At 28.5% G+C, this 21,232-nt stretch overlaps 1 protein-coding gene across 1 annotated transcript in view; it reads right to left on the bottom strand.

Annotated features, from left to right (window-relative positions):
• Positions 1-21,232, bottom strand: part of LOC113789320 (uncharacterized) — a 41,550-nt gene that overhangs the window by 11,709 nt on the left and 8,609 nt on the right. Inside the window, exons 2-4 of the mRNA XM_075823844.1 lie at positions 20,055-20,189; positions 15,148-15,309; positions 3,033-3,189 (exon numbers count right to left, since the gene is read on the bottom strand). Coding sequence (XP_075679959.1) covers positions 3,033-3,189; positions 15,148-15,309; positions 20,055-20,189 — 454 coding nt within the window. The remainder of the gene's footprint in view (positions 1-3,032; positions 3,190-15,147; positions 15,310-20,054; positions 20,190-21,232) is intronic.

Consider the following 21,232-nt stretch of genomic DNA (forward strand, 5'->3'; position numbering starts at 1 on the left):
TAAAAAAAAAGTTAAAACCGTGTCCGAAATGGACAAATTTCTCTCTCTCTCTCCCGAAATTTTGTCGACCTAATTTTCTTCTTTTCGGTATTTCCCAGTTTCTCGGTTATTTGGTTTTTCGAGAAAAAGAGGAAAAACTTTCCAATTTTGTTTTTTGACTTTTAGAAAAAAAATTCTGATTGAACAAAAAAATTTTTTTATCAAATTTCGATTTTTCGATTTTCGATTTCGGTAATTATCTTCGGTGAAAAGAGAAAAATGATCGGGAAAAAAGAAGAAATTTGAGAATTTCTCCATTTTTTTCTCTGTTTTTTTGATTATATATTGATTGGAACACAGTATTTGGAAGATTACCTGTAATCAAAAAAACAGAAACCGAAAATTTTGATCGAAATTTTTTTTCGTTTTGAAAAAAATAAATCACCTTTTTTTCGAATGAAAATTGAGATTAAATTTTGATTTTTGTTGCTGTTCGGGTGTAAATAGTGCTTTGGGAATGAAATTTTGCATCGTACAGTAATTACCTGATTGAATTTCATCATTTTTGAGAGAGAGAAAAAAATAATGATTTTCTGCACTATTTTCACTGATGTTGGCTGATGATGATGATGGAAATATTTGGCTAAATAAACACCACCGACAAAAATTCTAATCTTTTTCTCGTTTTACAAAACGAGAAAATCATCCAATTGTGATAAAGCAGTGTTAAATTTAGTGAAAAACAAAATTCTGTGTTTTTTTTGAAATGATAATCATTTCTTAATGTTTGATAATCAACAAAACATTAACCAACACGAACACAGCCAAAAAAAGTTTTCATCTTAAAATGTCATCATTTGTTGCGAAAAAAACTTTTTCTATTAACAAACAAAACAAAGCGGAGAAAGTTTCCCGGAAAATTTCCAAGAATTCATGAATATAGTGATCAAACATTTTTTGTTTACCGAACAAAACTAAGAAAAAAAAAACTTTATGTAAATAAGCATCTTTTGGTGGTCACCGATACTTATGGTTTATGATTTTTGTTGTTGTTGCTGTTTGTTGTTGTTGTTGTTATTTGGTTGGATTATTTTCGGATGCAATAAACAACAACAACAAAATAAATCTACGACTAAGGCAATATGTCAACGGCAAAAGCAAACACCGCACACTATGTAATGATAATTGATATGATGATATACATCGTTGTTGTTGTTGTTGTTGTTACGAGAAAAAAAAAACGACAACAACAACAACAACACTAAGCTATTATTATTATTATTATTTCATTTTTCCGTTATAGATTTATAATCGGGTAACAAACAAACAACAACAACAACAACAACAGAATAATAATTTCCTATTTTTTTGTTGGTTATTTATTATTCAAAAAAAAAACCATAAGCAAACTACTGCTACTTTCATTGTATAAACGGAACAAGAAAAAAAAACGAGAATATTCTGTTCTTGTCATCATCATCATCATCATCAGCGTAATCGGTAATCATCATCATTTACCGACATATTTTTCATTTCTTTCTTTCTTTCATTTTTTTGGTCCAAAGAAACAACAACATTTGACGTTTCTGGAACAACAAAAATATGAATATTCTGTTGTTGTTTTCGATGGAGACTGGCGAATAACAGTGCCGTTAGGATTCTGGATTCTGATTCTGATCGGGTAAGTTTGTTTGTTAGGAAATAAAGAAAACTTTGATAAGAAAAAAATGAATGAAAAATGTTATTTACACAAACAAACAAACAAATGGATTGGACAACAACAACAAAAACAACATGGGACAAAAATGAAAATAAGAAAGGTGAATTGATGATGTTCAAAACATTAAATTCTTAGAAAAATTCTTCAAAAAAAAGCTAAAGAATTTTGAACAACAACAAACAAAAAAAAATGGAAAAAATTCTTTAGAAAATTTCAATGTTTGTTTTTTATGTTTAGTTTTTGTTTAGTATTTTTCTTTTGACCAATGTCCAATTGGTCATCATCATCATCCGCATCACAAGTTTAATAATTTCATTCATTCATTCGAATTTTAAAGTTTTAAATAAATAAATCATGGAAAAGAAAACTTCAAAAAAAAAAAAAAAAAAAATTAAAATTCAAAACTTTTGAAATTGAAAAAAAAATTTTTTTTCCTTCAAGAATTTTCAAAATTCAATGTAACCGACCAACCAACCTGACACTGTGTTCGACAATGTGATTGTTATCGATCGATCAATTGATCACTCTCACTCTCTCTCTCTCTCTCTCTCTCTCTCTCTCTCTCTCTCTCTGCGATCATCATCAAGAATTCTTTACACATGTTTTCATTACCGAAAAACGAAACGAAACGGAAAAATCACACTATTATCACAATTGAATTCTGTTGTTGTTGTTGTTGTTTGTTCAATGATGTAACGAATTTTTTTTTCCAATGAATTTTATTGAAAAATGTTTGATTTGAATTTTAAAATTATTTTCTTTTCTTTTCAAGAATCGAAAGTATCGATGACAACAACAACAACAACAAATTTGAAAATCAAATTTTCCGAAGAAGAAAGAATATTCTGCAAGTTTTTCACTCGAGAAAAATATTGATACAGTGTGATGATACACACACACACACAAGTTTGACCAGTTGAATAAATTCTTTCGGGAAAAAATTCTTGAATGAATGAATGAAAAAAGAAAGAAAGAAAAATTCAAATTCAGTGGACAGCATTCAACAAACATCGAACCTACTAAATATTCTGGTTATACCAAGAAAAACAACAAAGAATTTCATTCAGAAAATTCTGGATTCCAAATTCAATTCAAGAATATTCTCTGTTTTTTTTTTCGCTGTAAATAGAATATATGAAATGTTTAAAATTCTAAACATGAAATACAGAAAAAAACGAAAAAACAAAAAATTCATTTTTCTGAAAATAGCGGCTATTTTAACATAACAGATACTTTCTTTTGATGATGATGATGATTAAATTCTTTACTTTTTTCACACAAATTATCGGTAAAAAAAGTAATGAAATTCTACAGAAAAAATAGATAGACTTACGTATATGGATAACGACAAACAGGTGCAAATTTAATATCCAATTTTAATTGATTACTTAATGATTGTCCTTGTTGATTTGAACATTGACATTGATATGTACCATTACGCCAACGTTGTACACGTTGTAATACTAATGATTGATTGCTTTCAATTATTCCTGTAGAGCGTTACGTTTGTTACGTTCCGTTCCGTATTTCACCATTTCGTTAGTTTTTGAAAAAAGAAAGAAAGAAAAACAAAAAGAAAGAAAAAAATGAAAAATAGCCAAAATTTGAATGAAAAATGAGTCACATGATAATTTTGTTTTTTGTTCAATTTTTCAATTTTCTGCCATGGCAGAATTTGCTAAAAAAAAAAAGTAAAGTAAAGTGAGATAATGAAAAAAAATTTTCTGGAAAGTTGCTGTTTTTCAACTTGGAAACTTTTCTTTTTCTTCTTTTTTTTCTGCCAGTTAGTTTTGAATAAATAAACACACACATTCCATTGGTTTTATCTATTTTTATGAAATCAGCAGCAAAAAAAATTCTGCTGTTTGTTTGTTTTTCAATGGAAAAAACAAATTTTTTTGAGATTTACCAAAAAATTGTTTCATGGCAAAAAACAGAGAAACAAAAACTAATTTCAACACCGAATATCTCTTTGAATCTTTAAGTAACAAAAAGAAAGAAAGATGTTATGGAGAAGTGAGAAGAAAAAAAATGCCAGAACAACAAAACAAAACGGAAAATGTTTGAGAGAGAAAGAAAGTTGCCAGAAACCAGAAATATTTCCAGATTCAGTTGTAAACAAAAATCATTAATTTTAGACTTTCTTTCAAGATTAAACCAAAAAAGAAAAAGAAAAACTTAATGAATTTCTCAAATGGTCATTTATTCGTGCTTAGGTAAGGTTAATTTTTTTTGCAAGAAAACAAAAACAACCAAAAATCTGGGAAAACTTTATGGAAATTTATATTTTCCCGGGAAAATTTCTGAATATACAGAAACTATAGTGGTTCCTAAAAATTATTATTATTATTGTTTTGATTGGTTTTTCCACTTTTCCAAGAACGAAAAAAAATCATTATTAATTAATTCATTCATTTATCAAACCTCAATATATCGACTATATCGACATTCGACTACGACACATTTTCTTTGGTTCCTAGACCAGTTTTTTCTTTATTTATTTTGTGAAAAAAAACGAAAGAAACTTTCATCGAAAGAAAAAAGAAAAAATTTCTTTCAACAACCAAACGACGACATTATTATTATTGTTTTTTTTTCTTTTTGGGCAAAGCGAAAATGTATCGTTTTCATTTTGGGCTTTTTTTTTCATTTGACTTTTTTTTTCATTTTGGTTTCATTAAAAGTGTGCCTGCCTGTTGTGTGTCTTGTGTGTATTTTGCTTGCTGATGTTTGTATTTGGCTGGCTGGCTGGTTGGTATTCATTAGTATCATTTATCAATGTTATTTTGGCTTTTTCTTTCTTTCTTTCAATGTTTGTTTGTTTGAATTTTTTTTTTTGGTGAAAATGATGATGATGATGGTAGGTGGTGGTGATGTAATGAAAGCAAGAATAAAGAAAAAAAAATCAAAAGAAAAAGAAAAGAAATTGGTAATCGATGTAAACGACGATGACGACCTAAATTGTAGAATAATGTATGGCGTATGTTGGTTGTGGCTGATTGAGTAACCTTCTCTTCTCAATGTAAGTAAGTAATATTGATAAGTATAAAGTAAAGTAATCTTAACGTATACAAGACATATTAAATAACCAAAAACCAAAAAAAAAAAAAAAACTAGACTAGAAAGCCAAATATTTGATGACAGAAGGAGAGAGAGAGAGCGAAGAAACATCAATTTCGGTTGAAAGTATCGATAAATAATAATAATAATATTTAAGCCAATCAACAACAACAACAATGATTTTATCATCAAAAGAAATAAGGAAACATTGTTTAGATAAGAATCCAGTTAATAATAATAATAATAAAACGTTTGAATAACTCTCGTGTGTGTCGAAATAGTTGATTTTGTGGTTGTCAAATATCGATTTAATCGATACAATCGATGTTTATGATGATAATAATGATTATCGAAAATCAAGATGAAAAATGAAAAAATGAAAAATGAATGATTGGAAAGTGTGTTGAGAAAAATCGAAAAGCAAAGTGAATCAATTGAACAATCCATGGATTCTGGGATTTTTTTTGGGGAGGATGTACATATTGCAAGTTTGCACAAAAACAAAAAGTTATTGTTCAGAACTTTATGGATGCTATTTATGTCTATATTGTTGGTGGTGGTCGGTGTTAGAATTTGATCAATCATTTTTTTTATATAACATATATTCTTCATTTGCCTTTCGTTGATTACTAATTGATTTTTTCTTTTGTAGTTTGTAGTTTTTCTGTGGTTTGAATCGAATATTGAATGAAAAAATTTTTTGTTTTTTTTTGAGTAACATTGTGTGGGCAAAGAAATTCTGTAGATTCTATAGATTCTGTTCTGAATGAGAGAAACAGAAAGAAAGAGAAAACCACATCAATTCAATTTTGGAATTTTGAATTACGATCAAGAATCACGTGAATTATTATTATGGTTTTGGAATCGAACAAGAAGAATAATCGAACAAGAAGAATCGAACGAAACAAAAACTGATCGAAACTCCTGAAAAAAAAATTTGATTGATCGATTTTGATTGATTGATTTTTTTTGTTTTTTGTTTTCTCTAACTAACCAAACCAAAACTAAAACCGAGAAAACAAAAAACCAAACAAAACAACATTAGTTTTCTTTTATCACCGATCATCATAATCATCAGGGATGGATATTTACTTTTATCTTCTTTTTTTGAACACTGACCAAGAAACACTGACCATTATTGTTTGTTTGTTTTATTCAACCAAAGAAAAAAATGAATTTGGTTTTGGAATGCAAATTTCGAGAGAAAATCGAGAAAAACTTTTTTTTCCCAATTTGCAATTCGATATTTTATTTATTTTTTGAGGATATTCAACTGAATGTTCAACTGAGAAATTCAACAAACTATGAAATTTTTCAAATCGACAAACAAAGAGACAATGGAAAATATGTTGCCCAAGCAACTGGCCATCATCATTATCATCATTTTTTTGGAAATTTGTAAAATACAAAAAAAAACGAGAAAAAAAAACTCTCGGGCAATTGAAAAATGATTTGCCAAATGTGACACAGGTTTGTAAAATTGTCAAATTGAATAGGCTCTCTCTCGCTCTCGAAAACACCGAATCGAGAAAATCAGACAAATTGAAAATCAACAACAACAACATTAACGACAACAGAAACAGAAACGGTAAATCTTTCAAAATATTTTTTTCTGATCAATAAAGTAGACCGAAATTGTCGTTGGTTATCAAATAGAAATTTTCATTCTTTCTTCTGTTTTTGTACATTATTTTTACGGTAGGCGAGAGTGGGGTGGAAAAAGAAATGGGAAATTTTCCCGGAAAAAAAAATGAAATTTTCACAGAAAATTAGCTACATTTTAAAAGAGCTTTTTTTCAATCATCATCATCAAAAACAAAAACAAAATTGGTCAAACAAAAACAAAATGGCTAAAAATTTTATTTCAGTTCGTTTGATTGTTGTGAAAATTGAAAAATTGAATTTTGAAAATATCTTTTTTTTTCTCGATTCTGGTACATTACTGCTGCTGCTGCTGCTGCTGTTTGTTTTAGTTGAAAGAATTTTGTTTAGTTTTGTTTTGTTTTTCTCAATTTGATTTCTCTCTATTTATAGTGAGAGAGAGAGAAAAAGGAAAATTGCCAGAAACTTTCAATTTTTTCTTTTCTTCTACTTGGATGATTTTGGAAACTTTTCTTCTTTTTTTTTGGCTGTTGGATCAAATAGGATTGACTTTATCATCACAGGAGGTAAGTGGTGGTGGTTGGGTGGTAATGTGGGGGAGGGGAGGAGAGGGGGATTTGGAAAATATAAAATGTAGCAATTTTTTTTCTCTCCCTGAATCAAATCGTCCATATCGGGTAATTACTATTATGATTATGATTTGACAAAGTTAAATGGAAGGAAATTTTCCCAGTAATTTTTTTTTTTCTTTAATGGAAAACTTTCTCAAACAAAATCGAATCAACAGAAAAAAAAGCAGGAAGCAATAAAAAAAACAGCTAAAATCAACCAAACCAAACCAAAAATGACAAAAAACCTGTCAATTTTCGTCGTTTTTTTTGATTTCTTTTTTACCATTTGCTTTAATGTCATCATTATCATCCTGATGATAATGATGATGTTACGCTTCGTTCAAGTGGAAGGAATGAAAACTATTTTTGTGTGTGTGCGGAGGTTTTTGGTTTGTTTGTTTGGTTTTGTAAATGACAAACAAACTAGCAAAGCATTTGACATCTTGTTTTGCCCAAAAAAAAATTTCTTTCCCTCCCCACACACAAAATAACTTTGACATTCACTTGGTGTATTTGTCGTTTTTTGATTGGTTTTTTTTTCGGGTTTTTTTGGTTAAATGGACAAAGTCAGTGAATTGTACAGTTTTTCGGAAACTTTTTCTGGTAGAAAAAAAGTTTCCGAAAACAATCATAATTACAATGAGAAATGAGAATTACAAAACAAACGAAAAAAAAAAATTTTTTATTGAATCGAATTGAATTTAAACATTTTATTTTTTTTTTTATTTGGTCAAAATAATAGTGTAGCGTCATTTTTCAAAGTTGAGTTTCAACGTTTAGTGTTTGGTTAACAAAGCACTTACTAATGGACGATGATCGGTAAAAACTGTGAATTTTCTACCTTTCAAATAAATATTCAAAAATGATAAATTAAAAGAAACAAGGCTGAAAGCTCTTTACAGGTAAAATTAATTCATTCTCTTTCAATTTTGAAATGAAACTCCGAAAGAAAAGGGTTCAAAATGAGTTTTCACCAGTATGTTTTCGGCGATCCACAAATGTGAATTTTCTTGATGTGTCACTTTGGTTTGTTCATTAGACGATTGTTGCCTGATGGTATTGATGACACAGTGCCAAGTCTTGTATCTAGTACTTCTATATTTTATTGCCCATTTTTTGAAAAATTGATGTTTTCTTTCAAATGATGTATGTTGGATATTTGTAAAGAAATTTTTTTATCAGTTGATATGAATATGATGATTTTAAATATTAAAAAATTCGAAAGATGTATTTATCGAACAGTTAAAATTTTAATTTTATCGAAAAAATATTTTTTATCGAGATGTAAATTAAGCAATACACCATTCGGAAGACGATTGCTCAATGATGACTTGCATTCAACATTTCAGCCAACATACAATAAACCAAAGAAAACGTTCGAAACAAAAAGAAAGTTCGAAACAAGAAAAAAGTTCGAAGTAGAGGAACGTTCGAAATAGAAAAACGTTCGAAGTAGAGGAAAGTTCGAAACGCAAAAGACGTTCGAAATCGAAAACGTTTGAAATAGAAAAACGTTCGAAGTAGAGGAGCGTTCGAAATCGAAAACGTTCGAAAAAGAAAAACGTTCGATTTTTTTCCGCTTGCAACAAGTTAACTAAACGGATTTTACCCGAGAAAACGGATTTACCCGATAAAATTATATTCATGTCATTAAATGTAACCGAGAAAAAAAATGTTTGTTTCCTGTGTATGTGTTTGTATTCACTGAATTCACTAGAAAAATCCGAGAAAATAAATGATGATTATAATCATCATTTGCCAGTGAAATGAAAAACCGGAAAATCCAAAAGAAAAAAAAATGGAAAATTTTTCAGCAACATTTTTTCATCATTTCAGCCTGCCATTATCATTATTTAACCAACTAAAAAAAAACCTATAGTTTAACATTCGGAAATTGTGTGAAGAAAACAAGAAAACGGAACTTTTTCATTTTGTTTCAGCAAAATTTTTTTTGAAAATTTCAAAAAATTCTATGTTTTTTTCTCCTTCTTTATTTCGATGATAAATTATCAGAACAGAATCTGTTTTAAAGAATATTCCACGAGAAAAAAAAAGGTTATGTTAGAAAACGATTGTTTGTAATGGTTTTGTCGTTTGGAAGTAACAAAACAGAAACAAGAGAAAAATCCAAAAATAGTAACCCGTATCCTATCATTACTAATCTTTTTTTTTTTTTGTTTTGTTCGACATCCTCCCTCCTTCACTCCCTCCAACACAATCATCATCATCATACATTCAATTCAATTCGATATCTTCCGGGTCGAAATTATTATTATTATTTGATTTTCGGTTTTGGATTTTTTCGGTTTCGTTTATCATTCCGGAGTTGTCATCACCGTTGTGATGTATTTCCTTACGTAAACGGAACATCCGCAGAATATTCTCTGGTTGTTTTTGTTGTCGTTGTTCATGTTTGTTCTGCTGCCCAGAATATTCTTTCTCTCTTTCCATATGTATATAATGAATATCGACAAAAGTGAAAATTCATTCTGTTTGAATTTTGAAGTAATTTATCATTTTCAAATTCTTTACAGGGTTATGAATTTGATAACAGAAAATGAAAAACATAAAAAAAATAAACCATTAAGCACCATTTTGGGGTATTATCATTTTTTTTTTTGAGAAAATTTTCTCGGAAAGAAAATGATTTTTTTCGAAAAAAAAAATTCAAAACAAGAATTTCAAATTGATGATAATAACCCCAATGATGTGTGGATATCAAACATTTTGTGGCCTGTCAAAATGTGAAATGAAAATGGAAAGAATATTCTGATATATTCTGTCTGTTCAACTAGGCGCATTAAACGATGATGATGATGATGATAAAATATGGGAAATTTTCCGGAAATTGAATTTATCATAAAGTTTTTTTTCCTGGTTGACCGAATTTTTCCAAAAAAAATATTTAACCCCACCATCCCACCACCAGACTAACCAAACTAAACGAGAAGCAGCAGACTGGGAATAAAAAATTATTTTAAATCAATTTAGTTTAGTTTTTTCCGGGAAAATTTCTGAACATCATCATCATCATCATTGATAATGATAATTAAACATTGTTGAATTTTTTTTTGGGTTGTTGAAGAAATATTGTACTCGACAAAAATGTTGGCAAGAAAAAAAAATATTGAATTTTATCGATAATAATAATAATAATAATCATTAGGGAAATGAACAACGAAGACACTGGTGAAAAATGGTTTAAAGGCATTTTTAAATTTGAATTTTTTTTTGGAAATTTTTCCGGAAAATCAAATTCTCATTAGTTGTTGTTAGGGGGCAAACAAGCAAGTAAAAAAAAATCTTATAAAAAAATTTTCCGGAAAACATTTTCAGAAAAACATTTTCAGGAACATTTTTCTTTCTTTTGATTATTTTTGAGAAACTAAACGAAGTGAAAAAAAAATACTGAAACATTCTGAAATGAAGGCAAAACAGAAACATTTCCGTATCCGATGAGAAGAAATTCACAACCACCACCACCATCATTCAAATGAATTTTTTTTTTAATTTTCCATAAAATGTCGCATCATCATCCATAATGTTTTTCATCAAAACAGCAGCAGCAGCAGTAGCAAAAATAAATAAACATTGTTGTTGTTGTTGTTGTTGTTGTTGTTAGAGCATCATTATCATTAACAACAAGATCATTATCATCATCATCATCATCATCATCAGCTAAACACAACAAAACACACACACACACAAATTGAACATTGATTGAAGCAAATCAACAACAACAACAACAACAATTCTTGTCCATTTCCTGACTGTTTTTTGCTTTTTGTTTTGTAGAAATCTTTTGTTGTCCGAAACAAAACAAAAGGGAAAAATTTGAATGAATGAAAGAAAACGATCGATTTTGTTGTTTTTTGTCAGGCTTTTCCCGAAAAATTTTCCCAGTTTATATGATGCTTTCATCACATTCATACGATGAAAGTTTTGTTTTTGTCTCTATCCACCATTGGTTGTTGGCTGATAAAAATGACATTTTTGTTTTTCAAAACAAAACGTGTGCATATAGTGGTGGTTCATTGGAGATTTTTTTTTGAAAAAAAATCAAAATTTAACCCAGGAAGGATGACAAGGGAAGGCAAATGAAAATCGATCAATAAAAACTAAACTAAACAATGGTGGTGTGTGACATTCATCGTTTTGCCGCATCATTTTTTTTTTTTTTTTTTTGTTTTGTTGGTTGATGGAAATGGCCATTCTTTTTTTTAAAAAAAAGACGATGTGAAAACATCGGTTAACATCGATTAAATTTTGGTGTGATGAACACTTTTGTTTGTTGATGATGATGATGTTAATGATGATGTGACTGGAAATGAAACCAAGGAAAAAAATTTCCAAAAAAGTTTTTCGAAAAAAAATTGCCGGAAATTTCCTTTACATTGTTTTTCTTGCTCTCATTTTATTCGAAATTGACAAATATCATTTTTGCTTGTTCCAAAATTGAATGAAAAAAAATTAGTCTGATCATTTATTTAGCATTGAAGAAGAAGGAAAAAATAAAACGGGCAAACAATGGAAATGAATTGAATTGAATCGAATGCTGAAAAAAGCCACAAATGAAAATGATTTTCATTTGAGAAAATGGTAAAGAAGAATAAGAAGAAAAAGAATAAGAGAAAACGAATTGGTTGAATGAATATTTCAATATTTCATTTGGGAAAAAATTTTTTGTTGCGCACACAAAGAATTTGAATTGACAAAGAATTAATTCTCGGGAAAAAAAATTCATTCATTCAATTCAATTCAATTTGAATAGAGAACGGACAATTGAGAAATATTTCCGAAAATATTTTGCAATTCTCTCTTTTTATCTCTCTCTCTCTCTCTCTCTCTCTCTCTCTCTCTCTCTCTCTCTCTCTCTCTCTCTCTCTCTCTCTCTCTCTCTCTCTCTCTCTCTCTCTCTCTCTCTCTCTCTCTCTCTCTCTCTCTCTCTCTCTATGTGAATGGGTTATATAATTCGATTGAATTAGTCATGATGCTAACGATGATAATGATGATATTACCCAAAAAAAATTGTCATGAAAAGAAAATAATAATAAACGATTGTCAATGAAATTCAGTGAAAAAAAATACTCATTGAAATAATTGAGATAAGAAGGAGAAAAGAAAAGGGTTGATGAAAAAAAGAAGAAATGAAATCATCAACAATTTGAATGAATGAATGAATGAAAAGAAAAAGAAAGAGAAAAAAAACGTTGCTGGAAAGTTTCTCCGGGAAATTTTCCCGGAATAATTGATTTTTGAAAGAAAAAAAACATTGTCATCATCATAGAATCAATTAGATGGATTAACGGAGGAAAAAAAATACTTTTATTCAATCATTACCATTACCATTATCATCATTATTGTCAAATAAAATGATGACAAGAATTTTATCATACAGAATCTCCAGAATCTTAAAATAGAAACCACAACAACAACAACAACAACGAAAAGAACAGAAAACAACAAAAACAAATTGAAAACAAATTTGAAATGGTTTTCGTAAACTTTCTCTCGATTACTTATCTAAATCGGTATTCACTTTATCTGTATTTCTATTTCGACTTGTTTTGTTTTGATTTAATTTAATGAAATTTCTATTTCCAGAATCCAGAATACAGAATTCTTCCTACATTTTTGTTTGGTTTTCGGTTGTTGTTTTCGTTTCAATTTTGGAGGGGAGAGAGAAATTCCAAACTTCCATTACCGAAAACTAAAAAAAACTATTACCGCGAATGAAAAGTATCTTTTTTTTCAAGCTAAACAACAACAACAACAACCATCATCATCATCATAATGGAATAGATTAACTCACTTACTCTGACTATGTCTGCCAATTTGATTTTCTTTGATTTTTTCAGAAACAAAAAAAAAAAAGAAAAAAAAAACTTGGAGAAAAAAAACATTGAGAATGAATAAAGAACGAAAAAACAGCTACATTCTGGGAAAATTTCCAGGGAAAAAAAACTTGAATAAAAAATAAAGATGAATGGTCCCTTGTGTGAATAGTATAGAAATGTTGAAACTCAATTGGAGAAAAACTTAAGAAAGTCAGACAAAGACAGGGGAGAAAAAAAAACACATACTTTCACTTTTTTGGGATAATTTTTTTACATCAATATCACAATATCGACCACCAAACCAATATTATTTATAACCGATTATCATCGCGACCAAACTCAATCAGTTTTTTGCTGAAAAAATTCATTGATGTAATCAAATCAAAAGAATAAATAATGATATACATTCCTGCATTCAATGAATCTGAGAAACTTTATCATCATTATGATTGATAGATTTTTCATAATTTTCCGGAATTTTCCAAAATTTCTTTTTTTTTCTGAAATAACCAAATGGAAATCAAATGAATCGATGGACCAAAAATGAAATGATAATTTGAAAATTGATTTCGTTTCGTTTTTGGATCTTCGAGAGATAAAGAGATCATATTTCATATATATATTCAATTTTCGTTTTCAATTTCAATCAATATTGAAGTAATCGAAGAAAAAATTGATATTTTTCGAAGCTTAAAATTGGAAATTCAATGAAAATTTTTTTTCCAATTAGATAATCATGGTAATTTTCCACGGAAAATTTCCTTTTAAAAAATCTTTCCCGAAAACTTTCCCAGGAAAATAAATTTTCAAGAATTAATCATTTCATTTTGTTTCAATCAATTCCATACATCATCATCATCATCATCATGTGATGTATTTCATCATCATCATCATCAAATAACTTTTACGGGAATTTTCTTTTTTTTTCATTTCAGAATTTATTTTATTTTTGGTAAAGTTTTTTGAAAAATAAAAGATCAAACAAAAATAAATGAAATGATGAAAACTTTTCCGCTTTAATATTATTTACTTTTTTTGTTTCTTCGAAAGTTTAAGAATGATAATATTATTATCGGCTTTCCGAAAAATTTCTCTTTACTTTTTGTTCTTAATAACTAACTTAATTTTTTTTTGTTGTTTCAAAAAAAAATTTGAACAAATATCTTTAACTAACTAAGAAAAATTTCTGTAAACATTTTTTTTGGCTGTAAACACGGATGATAACATGATTAGATTGATTGATTGAATTGTGATATGATCAATTCAGCGATAAGCAGCAGCAACAACGGTCATCAAATCCGGCAAGAAAAACATATTTTTTCTTAGAAAACTTTTTTTAAATGTTCAATTTTTACAACAGAATTTGTAAGTATTTAAGTAGGTCGATCTTGTGCGAAATTGAGAAATTTCCCTGAAAGGATGAAAGCAAAAGAAAAAAAACAATCCATCTCGATCTACTTAATTTTTTTCGTTTCTGTTTTTTGAAAGTAAAAATAATGTCGGTAAGTTACGCGCGTAACTGAGTTACGTAACTACTTTTTTTTTGGTGTCGATTCAGCAAAAAATTATTACTGCTACATGTAATAACAATATTGGATAATAATAATTCCAAAAGTAAAAGTAATAAGTCAAAATAAAAGTAAAAGTAAGTCGAAAAGAAAGAAAAAAACGAAAATAAAGATGATTTGATCGGGAAACAGAATAAAGAATAAAGAAAAAGTCAATTCGGCATGTCTCTTTTTTTTGGGAGAAGAAAAAAAAAGTAATAAGTTTTTTTGGGATTCGTTTCTTCTCTTCGGCTTTGTAAGGTGATGAAAACGGGTTTTTTTTGGTTTGATGATTTGGTTGTTTTCGTTATTCTTCTTCAAAGAATATGATACAAATTTTTTTCAAAGGGAATTTGTTCCATTGGGAAAATGAAAACAAAAAGAATGTTTGAATTTTCGTTGTTGAAGCATTTTTCGTTGCCATCTTTCATCGTTTGGTATTTTTTCATTCGATTTTTGTTTTCTGTTTCTCTGTGTTGAGAATTTGAAATTTGAATTTTGTTTTTGTCACTGATTTTGTTTTTGTTTGAATGTTTTTGTTTTGTTTTGACTTTTTCTTTCTTTTCACTCGTTTTTTTTGACGGCGGCTCATTTTATTTTCGTTGTTCATTGAACACAAAACAAAAAAAAAAAACGCCGAAAATTTTGATAAAATAAAATGTAAAATGTAAAAAGTCAAACAGAATTTGTTGTGAAAAGAAAAACTAAATGATCAATGGGGAAATATTTCTGGAAAAAAAGATGAGAAATATTCCGGGAAACAATTGAAAAAAAAATTACAAAAAACATACCGGGCTCTGGTTGTAATGGTTCACCATTAAATAACCAAGTGATTGGTGTTGTTGGTAATGGATTTGAATCAATATGACAATCAAAATAAATATCGATTCCTTCCTGTATTGAATCCAATGATAATGATGGTGCACCTAATTTTAATTCCATTTGTGGTGGATCTATATTGATTGAAATAAACAAGCCAAAGAATAAGAATTTTGCAAAAGATAAATAAAAAAATTATTCAAGAAAATCATTCCAAAAAAACAAAATAAAAATCGAGGAAATTCCCTGGAAATTTATGATGATGATAACCAGAGATTCGATTGTAAAAACTATTAGAAAAAAAATGACCACCAGGTTCAAACTTGAACCAGGTCTTCTTTTTTTTTACTAAATTAGCTTAGTGGCTAAAAAACAAATACAACGACAACAAAATGATACCAAACAAACAAACAATAACATCATTTAATGGGTAATAATGATTGTTTTATCATTAGGCAAACGAAGAGAGAAAAAATATATGGATGATGTTTCTACAAAAAACATAATTTCTATGATGATAATAAACACTCAGGATCCATTCGGACAGAGAGAGAGAGAGAGAGAGAGAGAGAGAGAGAGAGAGAGAGCAAGCCATTCTATAATTCATCTGGAATCATCATATTTTATCAAATCAGGAAAAACAAAAAAATGAAAACTAAACTAAATAAAATGAATGAATGAATGAATGAAAATTTTACGCTAAATTAATTTCAAACATTTTTTTTTCTCTATCTGTTTTTGTTGTTTGTTTGTTTGTTTGTCTGTTGGATTTTGTTACATATAAATATTGTCTTGAATTTCTCTTTTCGCTGGATATTCTGTGAGTGTGTTTTTTCTTTTCACCAGAATCACCAGTGATAATGATAATGATGATGATTTTCGTACGAAAAATGTACATTCATTTTTTTCTTCTTTTTTTGCTTGACTTTTTCAAGTTTCTGTTATAAGTTTTTATTCTCCAAATAATCATTATGATCATCATGATTTGCTTGCATTCTTTTTTTTCTAATGATATTCAACAACAACAACAACAAAAACAACAACAACAACAAACAGATTTCGTTTAGATATTTTTTTCATATAACCGGCTAATGATGATGATTTACAAATGATGATGATTATGGTAGTGTAAAGGTTAATGAAGCTAATTTTTTTTTCTGTTTTGATTTTTTTTTCTGATCGGAAAATTTCTGGGAAAGGTTTTTTTTTGTTTAAAAAAAATTCTGAAAAGTTTCCCAAACAAAATTTTTCAAAATCAATTGATTCGATTGATTGATTGAATCAATAAATTTTTCCACGATAAAGACACTACTATCCATTCTTCCACCAAAAAATACAACAGCAAAAAGAAAATCTGAAAAAAGCTGTAAAAAAATGAAAATTAAGAAATAATGATGCTGATGATGATGGTGGTTGAAAAAAGCCTTGGACTGCCATTTTTGTTGAATTCCATTTCAAAGATCGATTCACAAACACACACACAACAAACACACACTATACATGGGCAAAGACAATGGAGAAGATCTCAAGATTATTGAACCAAGATTTTTTTTTGTTTTGTTTTGAAAAAAAATTTATGATAAATGATTGAATCGATTCCAAGATGGTAAAGATTCAAGAAAACGACGGCCATTGAAAACAATAATAAAGTCTGAATATGAAAGAATCTTCTTCTTCGACGAAACAACAACAACAACAAAAAAGACATTATGAATTTTTTCGGTTTACCCAAAATATAAATGGTTCAGCGTTTTTTTTGGGGGGTTAGAAAATTCCACAAAGTGAGTGATAATCGGTTAAGGTCGTTAACTTTTTGTTGGTTTTTTTTTGGTTTTTCTAGACCAGAAATATATTTCCTTCCAATAATAACCCGCAACCAATAACAATGGGAGCGAAATCCAAAAAATCAAAAATCAAAAATAAAAACTGAAAAAAAACTGCAAAATAAATGACCATCGTATTTTTTTACGAAATAAATTGAAATTTACCAGGCAGACAGTGGAATGGAGAAAAAAAATTGGCCAATTTTTTGATGCAAATTGTTATTTTGGGGGTCCGAAACAAAAAAAAATTCAAAAGAAATTTTCCCTGGAAAATTTCACTTGCATTGTTAATAAATGAATCGAATATGAGTCAATAAAAAACAAGGAATCGAACAAGGAATATTTTCTTTCTCTCTCTATCTCTGTGTCTTCTCTTTTTCCTTGAACAAATAAATAAATTTCCAATAATAATTCTGGATTCTGATATTCTGATATTCTGTAAGCAACAGCAAAAAAAAAGTTATTTAAGAAAAGAAAAAGTAATTCCATTTCAGTTGGAAAAATTCGTGATCAATACGAGAGAGAGAAGAAAAATATGACGAAAAAAAATTCTTGAGAATAATAAAAAAAAGCCAAAAAATGAAAATTTAACACAATGGAATTCTTTCATTCATATTTGAAGCGTAAAATATGTGTTTAAATGGCCTTCGATGATGATCACATCGTTGTCGTTGATGATGATGATGATGATTGTTGATGATCATTGTTGTTGTTGTTGTTGTTGTTGTTGCCAATTACCAGTAAACTTTCTCGGGTTTTTCTCGCTATCTGTATAGCATCTATCCTAGACACAACAATCATCATCATCATTATTTTTCTGGTAGCAATAAAGTGATGATTTGGAGCATCACCCAGCACAAATCAGCAGCAGAAGAAGAAAATTGACAATATAAAGAAATTTTTGGAAAATGAGAAATAAAGATATTATCATTGTCAATATGATTATTGTTGTACCAAATTGGAAAAAATGAGTAAATAAAAAATGAATTTAACACAGGATGATGTGTGTGGGACATTTTTTTTTTTTTTTGCTCGATCATTTTCAAAATTTTGAATCAAATTCAAAAACAAATTTCAGAATTATCCAAAATCGATTTTCCAAATTGATCTTTCCTTCGATTTACAAATATTATTCTGTTTTTTTTCTAAGGGGGGAATCAATCAAACGCTTGTTCAGCACAAAAAAAAAGCCTAAACAACAACATTGTTTCAAATTTTCTTGATAATCATTATCAAGTCTCATTGAACAAACAAACAAACAAACAAACGATAATCATTTTATGATGATTGAAAATCCATAATATTCATAATATTGATATTGTTCATAAGTTTCAATCATCAATATTCTCTCTCTCTCTCTCTCTCTCTCTCTCTCTCTCTCTCTCTCTCTCTCTCTCTCTCTCTCTTTCTCTCCATACTTCGAAGAGAAGAAAGTCAAATGATAATCATAAATAAAAAATGGATTTCCAACCAACCAACCAAACTGAAACTGAAAATGTAAACGAAACATTTCAATTTTTTTTCTTCAAATTCTTTCTCTATTTTTTTTTTTTTTTTTTTTTTTGCTTTTGAAATAGAATATATACATTACTCAGCAGAAAAAAAGTGGAGAAAAATATTCTTCTTCATCATCATCATCACATCACATCACTTCTTTGGAATCATTATCATCATCAAAAAATATCAAATAATAATAAAGTTATCATCATCATCATCATCATCATGTCATGTATAAATAAAATGAAAAACAACAACAACAACAAAAAAAAACGACAACAACAACAACAAAAATCAACAACAACAACTCTAATGGATCTTCACATCTTTACATCATCATCATCATCTTATGGATTCTTACGAAAAGTAACAAGGATAACTAACTAACCAAACTAAAACTGAACTGAAGAGAGAGAGAAAAAAAAAGTTGAAAGTTTTTTTTTGTTCTTCGGAAAGTTTTCGAAAACTTTTGGTACACTTCATTTTCTTATTTCTTTTGGTTGTTGATTGAAAATAAAACATCTTTTTTTTTGTTGTTGTTGTTGTTGTTGTTGTTTCAGTTAAAATAGCTTAATGGCTATTCTGGATGACAATCATTTTTTGGGGGGGAGTTAAAATAGCCACATTAAAAAAAAAAATAATTCATCTAATAAAATGGTCAGAATTCTTTTCTTGTTGCTGGGAAATTTTCTTTCAACAGAAAACCTTGGACACCTTTTAACCAGTGCTTGGTGCGTTCCATTGAAATGTCCTCGAGCCGTATAGACAACGAAGAAGAAAATATTAAGTAAGTAAGTAAGTAAATTCTTTTGAAATGAAAAAGATAAACAATAACAACAACAACAACAACAACAACCAAAAGAAAAAGTAAAATTCAATGTATGTTTGCATGGTGTTTTCCATTGGATTACAACATCATCAACAACATTTGATGATTGCCTAGAAGGGATGCTATAGCCAAAAAAAAATGAAAAACTAACTTAACAACTATAAGGAGAAAAGGAGAAAGAGAATCTTGCAGAAAGAACTGACCAAAAAAGAAAAGAATGAATAATGAAATGTCCAGTGTTAGGATTTTTTTTTCAAAAAGAGATTCTTTTAAGAAACATTCGAAATAAAAGTGATAAATGAGCCACCAAAAAAACATGATTATGATCGATTCTTGTTGTTTGATTTTTAATTTATTTTTTTCGGGTTTTTTTCGGGTTTTGAAAAATAAAGAATATGGAATTGAAAAGAATCACAAAGAAGATAAAAATGGCAAAGAAAAAAATTCATCACAACCGTCATATATCAACAGAATTGGATTTCTGATAGAAATTCAGGTAAGGAAGAAAGAAAGAAAGGAGAAAAAAAATCAATTATTTTCACACGAAAAAAAAGATTGAAAAAACTTTTCAGGTAATTTTTCATCATCATCATCATCGTGAAGAAATTGTCCGGAAATTTCTGGCTTTTACCAAAAGAAAAAAAACAAACATTCAAATGACAAATGATCTGGTTGTTGTTTGGCGCCATTAAAAAAACATATGAAAAACAAAACAAAAAACAAAACTTACATTGAACATCGATAATCAATTGATCACGTATAGCTGAATTTGGTATACGTAAATTTTCCGTTATACATTCAATAATCAATCCACGATGATGTCGCTCTAAGCGTATTGTTATTGTACTGCTTGTTTGTTGTTCACCTGGTTAAATGGTTTTTTTTTATAAAAAAAAGAAGAAAAACGAAATTAGAAAAAAAATAATGGTTAGTTTTTCCAAAAAGAAAATTCAATAACAGAATAAGTATGTTAACCATGCAAGAGGGCGCCACTTTACATCAAATTTCAACATGATTCAATTGAAAATGATGAATTTGAATTTGGTAAAATCGTGATTATCATTTTCAAGTGGAAATTTTCCCAGAAAAACAAAACGAAAAACACGCCCATTCACAAAAAAAATTATTCAATTTTCAAACAATGTAATGACAAATATCAAATTTGAATAAACGAATTTCCGAACGGAAATCTCGGTTATTAATTTTGTTCATTTCGGTTATTTTATCATTAGAAGGGCAAGTTCGTCGGTAATTAATTAATGATTGAATGAAAGGACCTAACTGCTGCTTGATTCACCTTTTTTTTTCACTGATCTATCGACCTGTGTAACATGACATTATCTTCATCAAATGAAAAACAACGACAACGACGACGATGATGATGATCATTCCTGCTGTTGAATTATTTATAAACAACCTTTTTGTTTTGTAATTCAATCATCATTATAAAACTGTATTTCAAATGGATTTTTTTTTTTTTGATTTAAAATTTTATATTTTAAAAATTTCTTTGATAAAATCTGAAATTCTTCATGGATACTGATTTTGGTAACAATGAAATCAATGTCCCAAATGGAGAAAATTTCTCGAAAATCAAGAGAGAGATAGAGAGAATAGTTTACGGAAAGTAAAATAATAATGGCTGATTAATTTTTCATTGGTTTCAATTCACAAAACCATGGAAAAACTGAAATGTTTTTCTATTTTAGTTAATTGTTATTAATGAATTATCATTTGGATTTTTTTTCCCAAATGAAAATAGTTTAGTGTCTCTCTCTTTCTCTCTGTGTGTGCTAGTTTGTATCAATCACTTTGAACAAAAAAAAAACGATTATTTTCAATGAATTTTTGAATTAGAAAACTCTGAATTCAAAAGTCGATTTTTTTTCGTTGAATGTCAAATATTCT

This window comes from Dermatophagoides pteronyssinus, unplaced genomic scaffold, assembly GCF_027571235.1.
Source record: "Dermatophagoides pteronyssinus isolate colony J.1.1.1.1 unplaced genomic scaffold, Derpt_VIB-CSIC_2022.12 sq0038, whole genome shotgun sequence".
NCBI lineage: Eukaryota > Metazoa > Arthropoda > Arachnida > Sarcoptiformes > Pyroglyphidae > Dermatophagoides > Dermatophagoides pteronyssinus.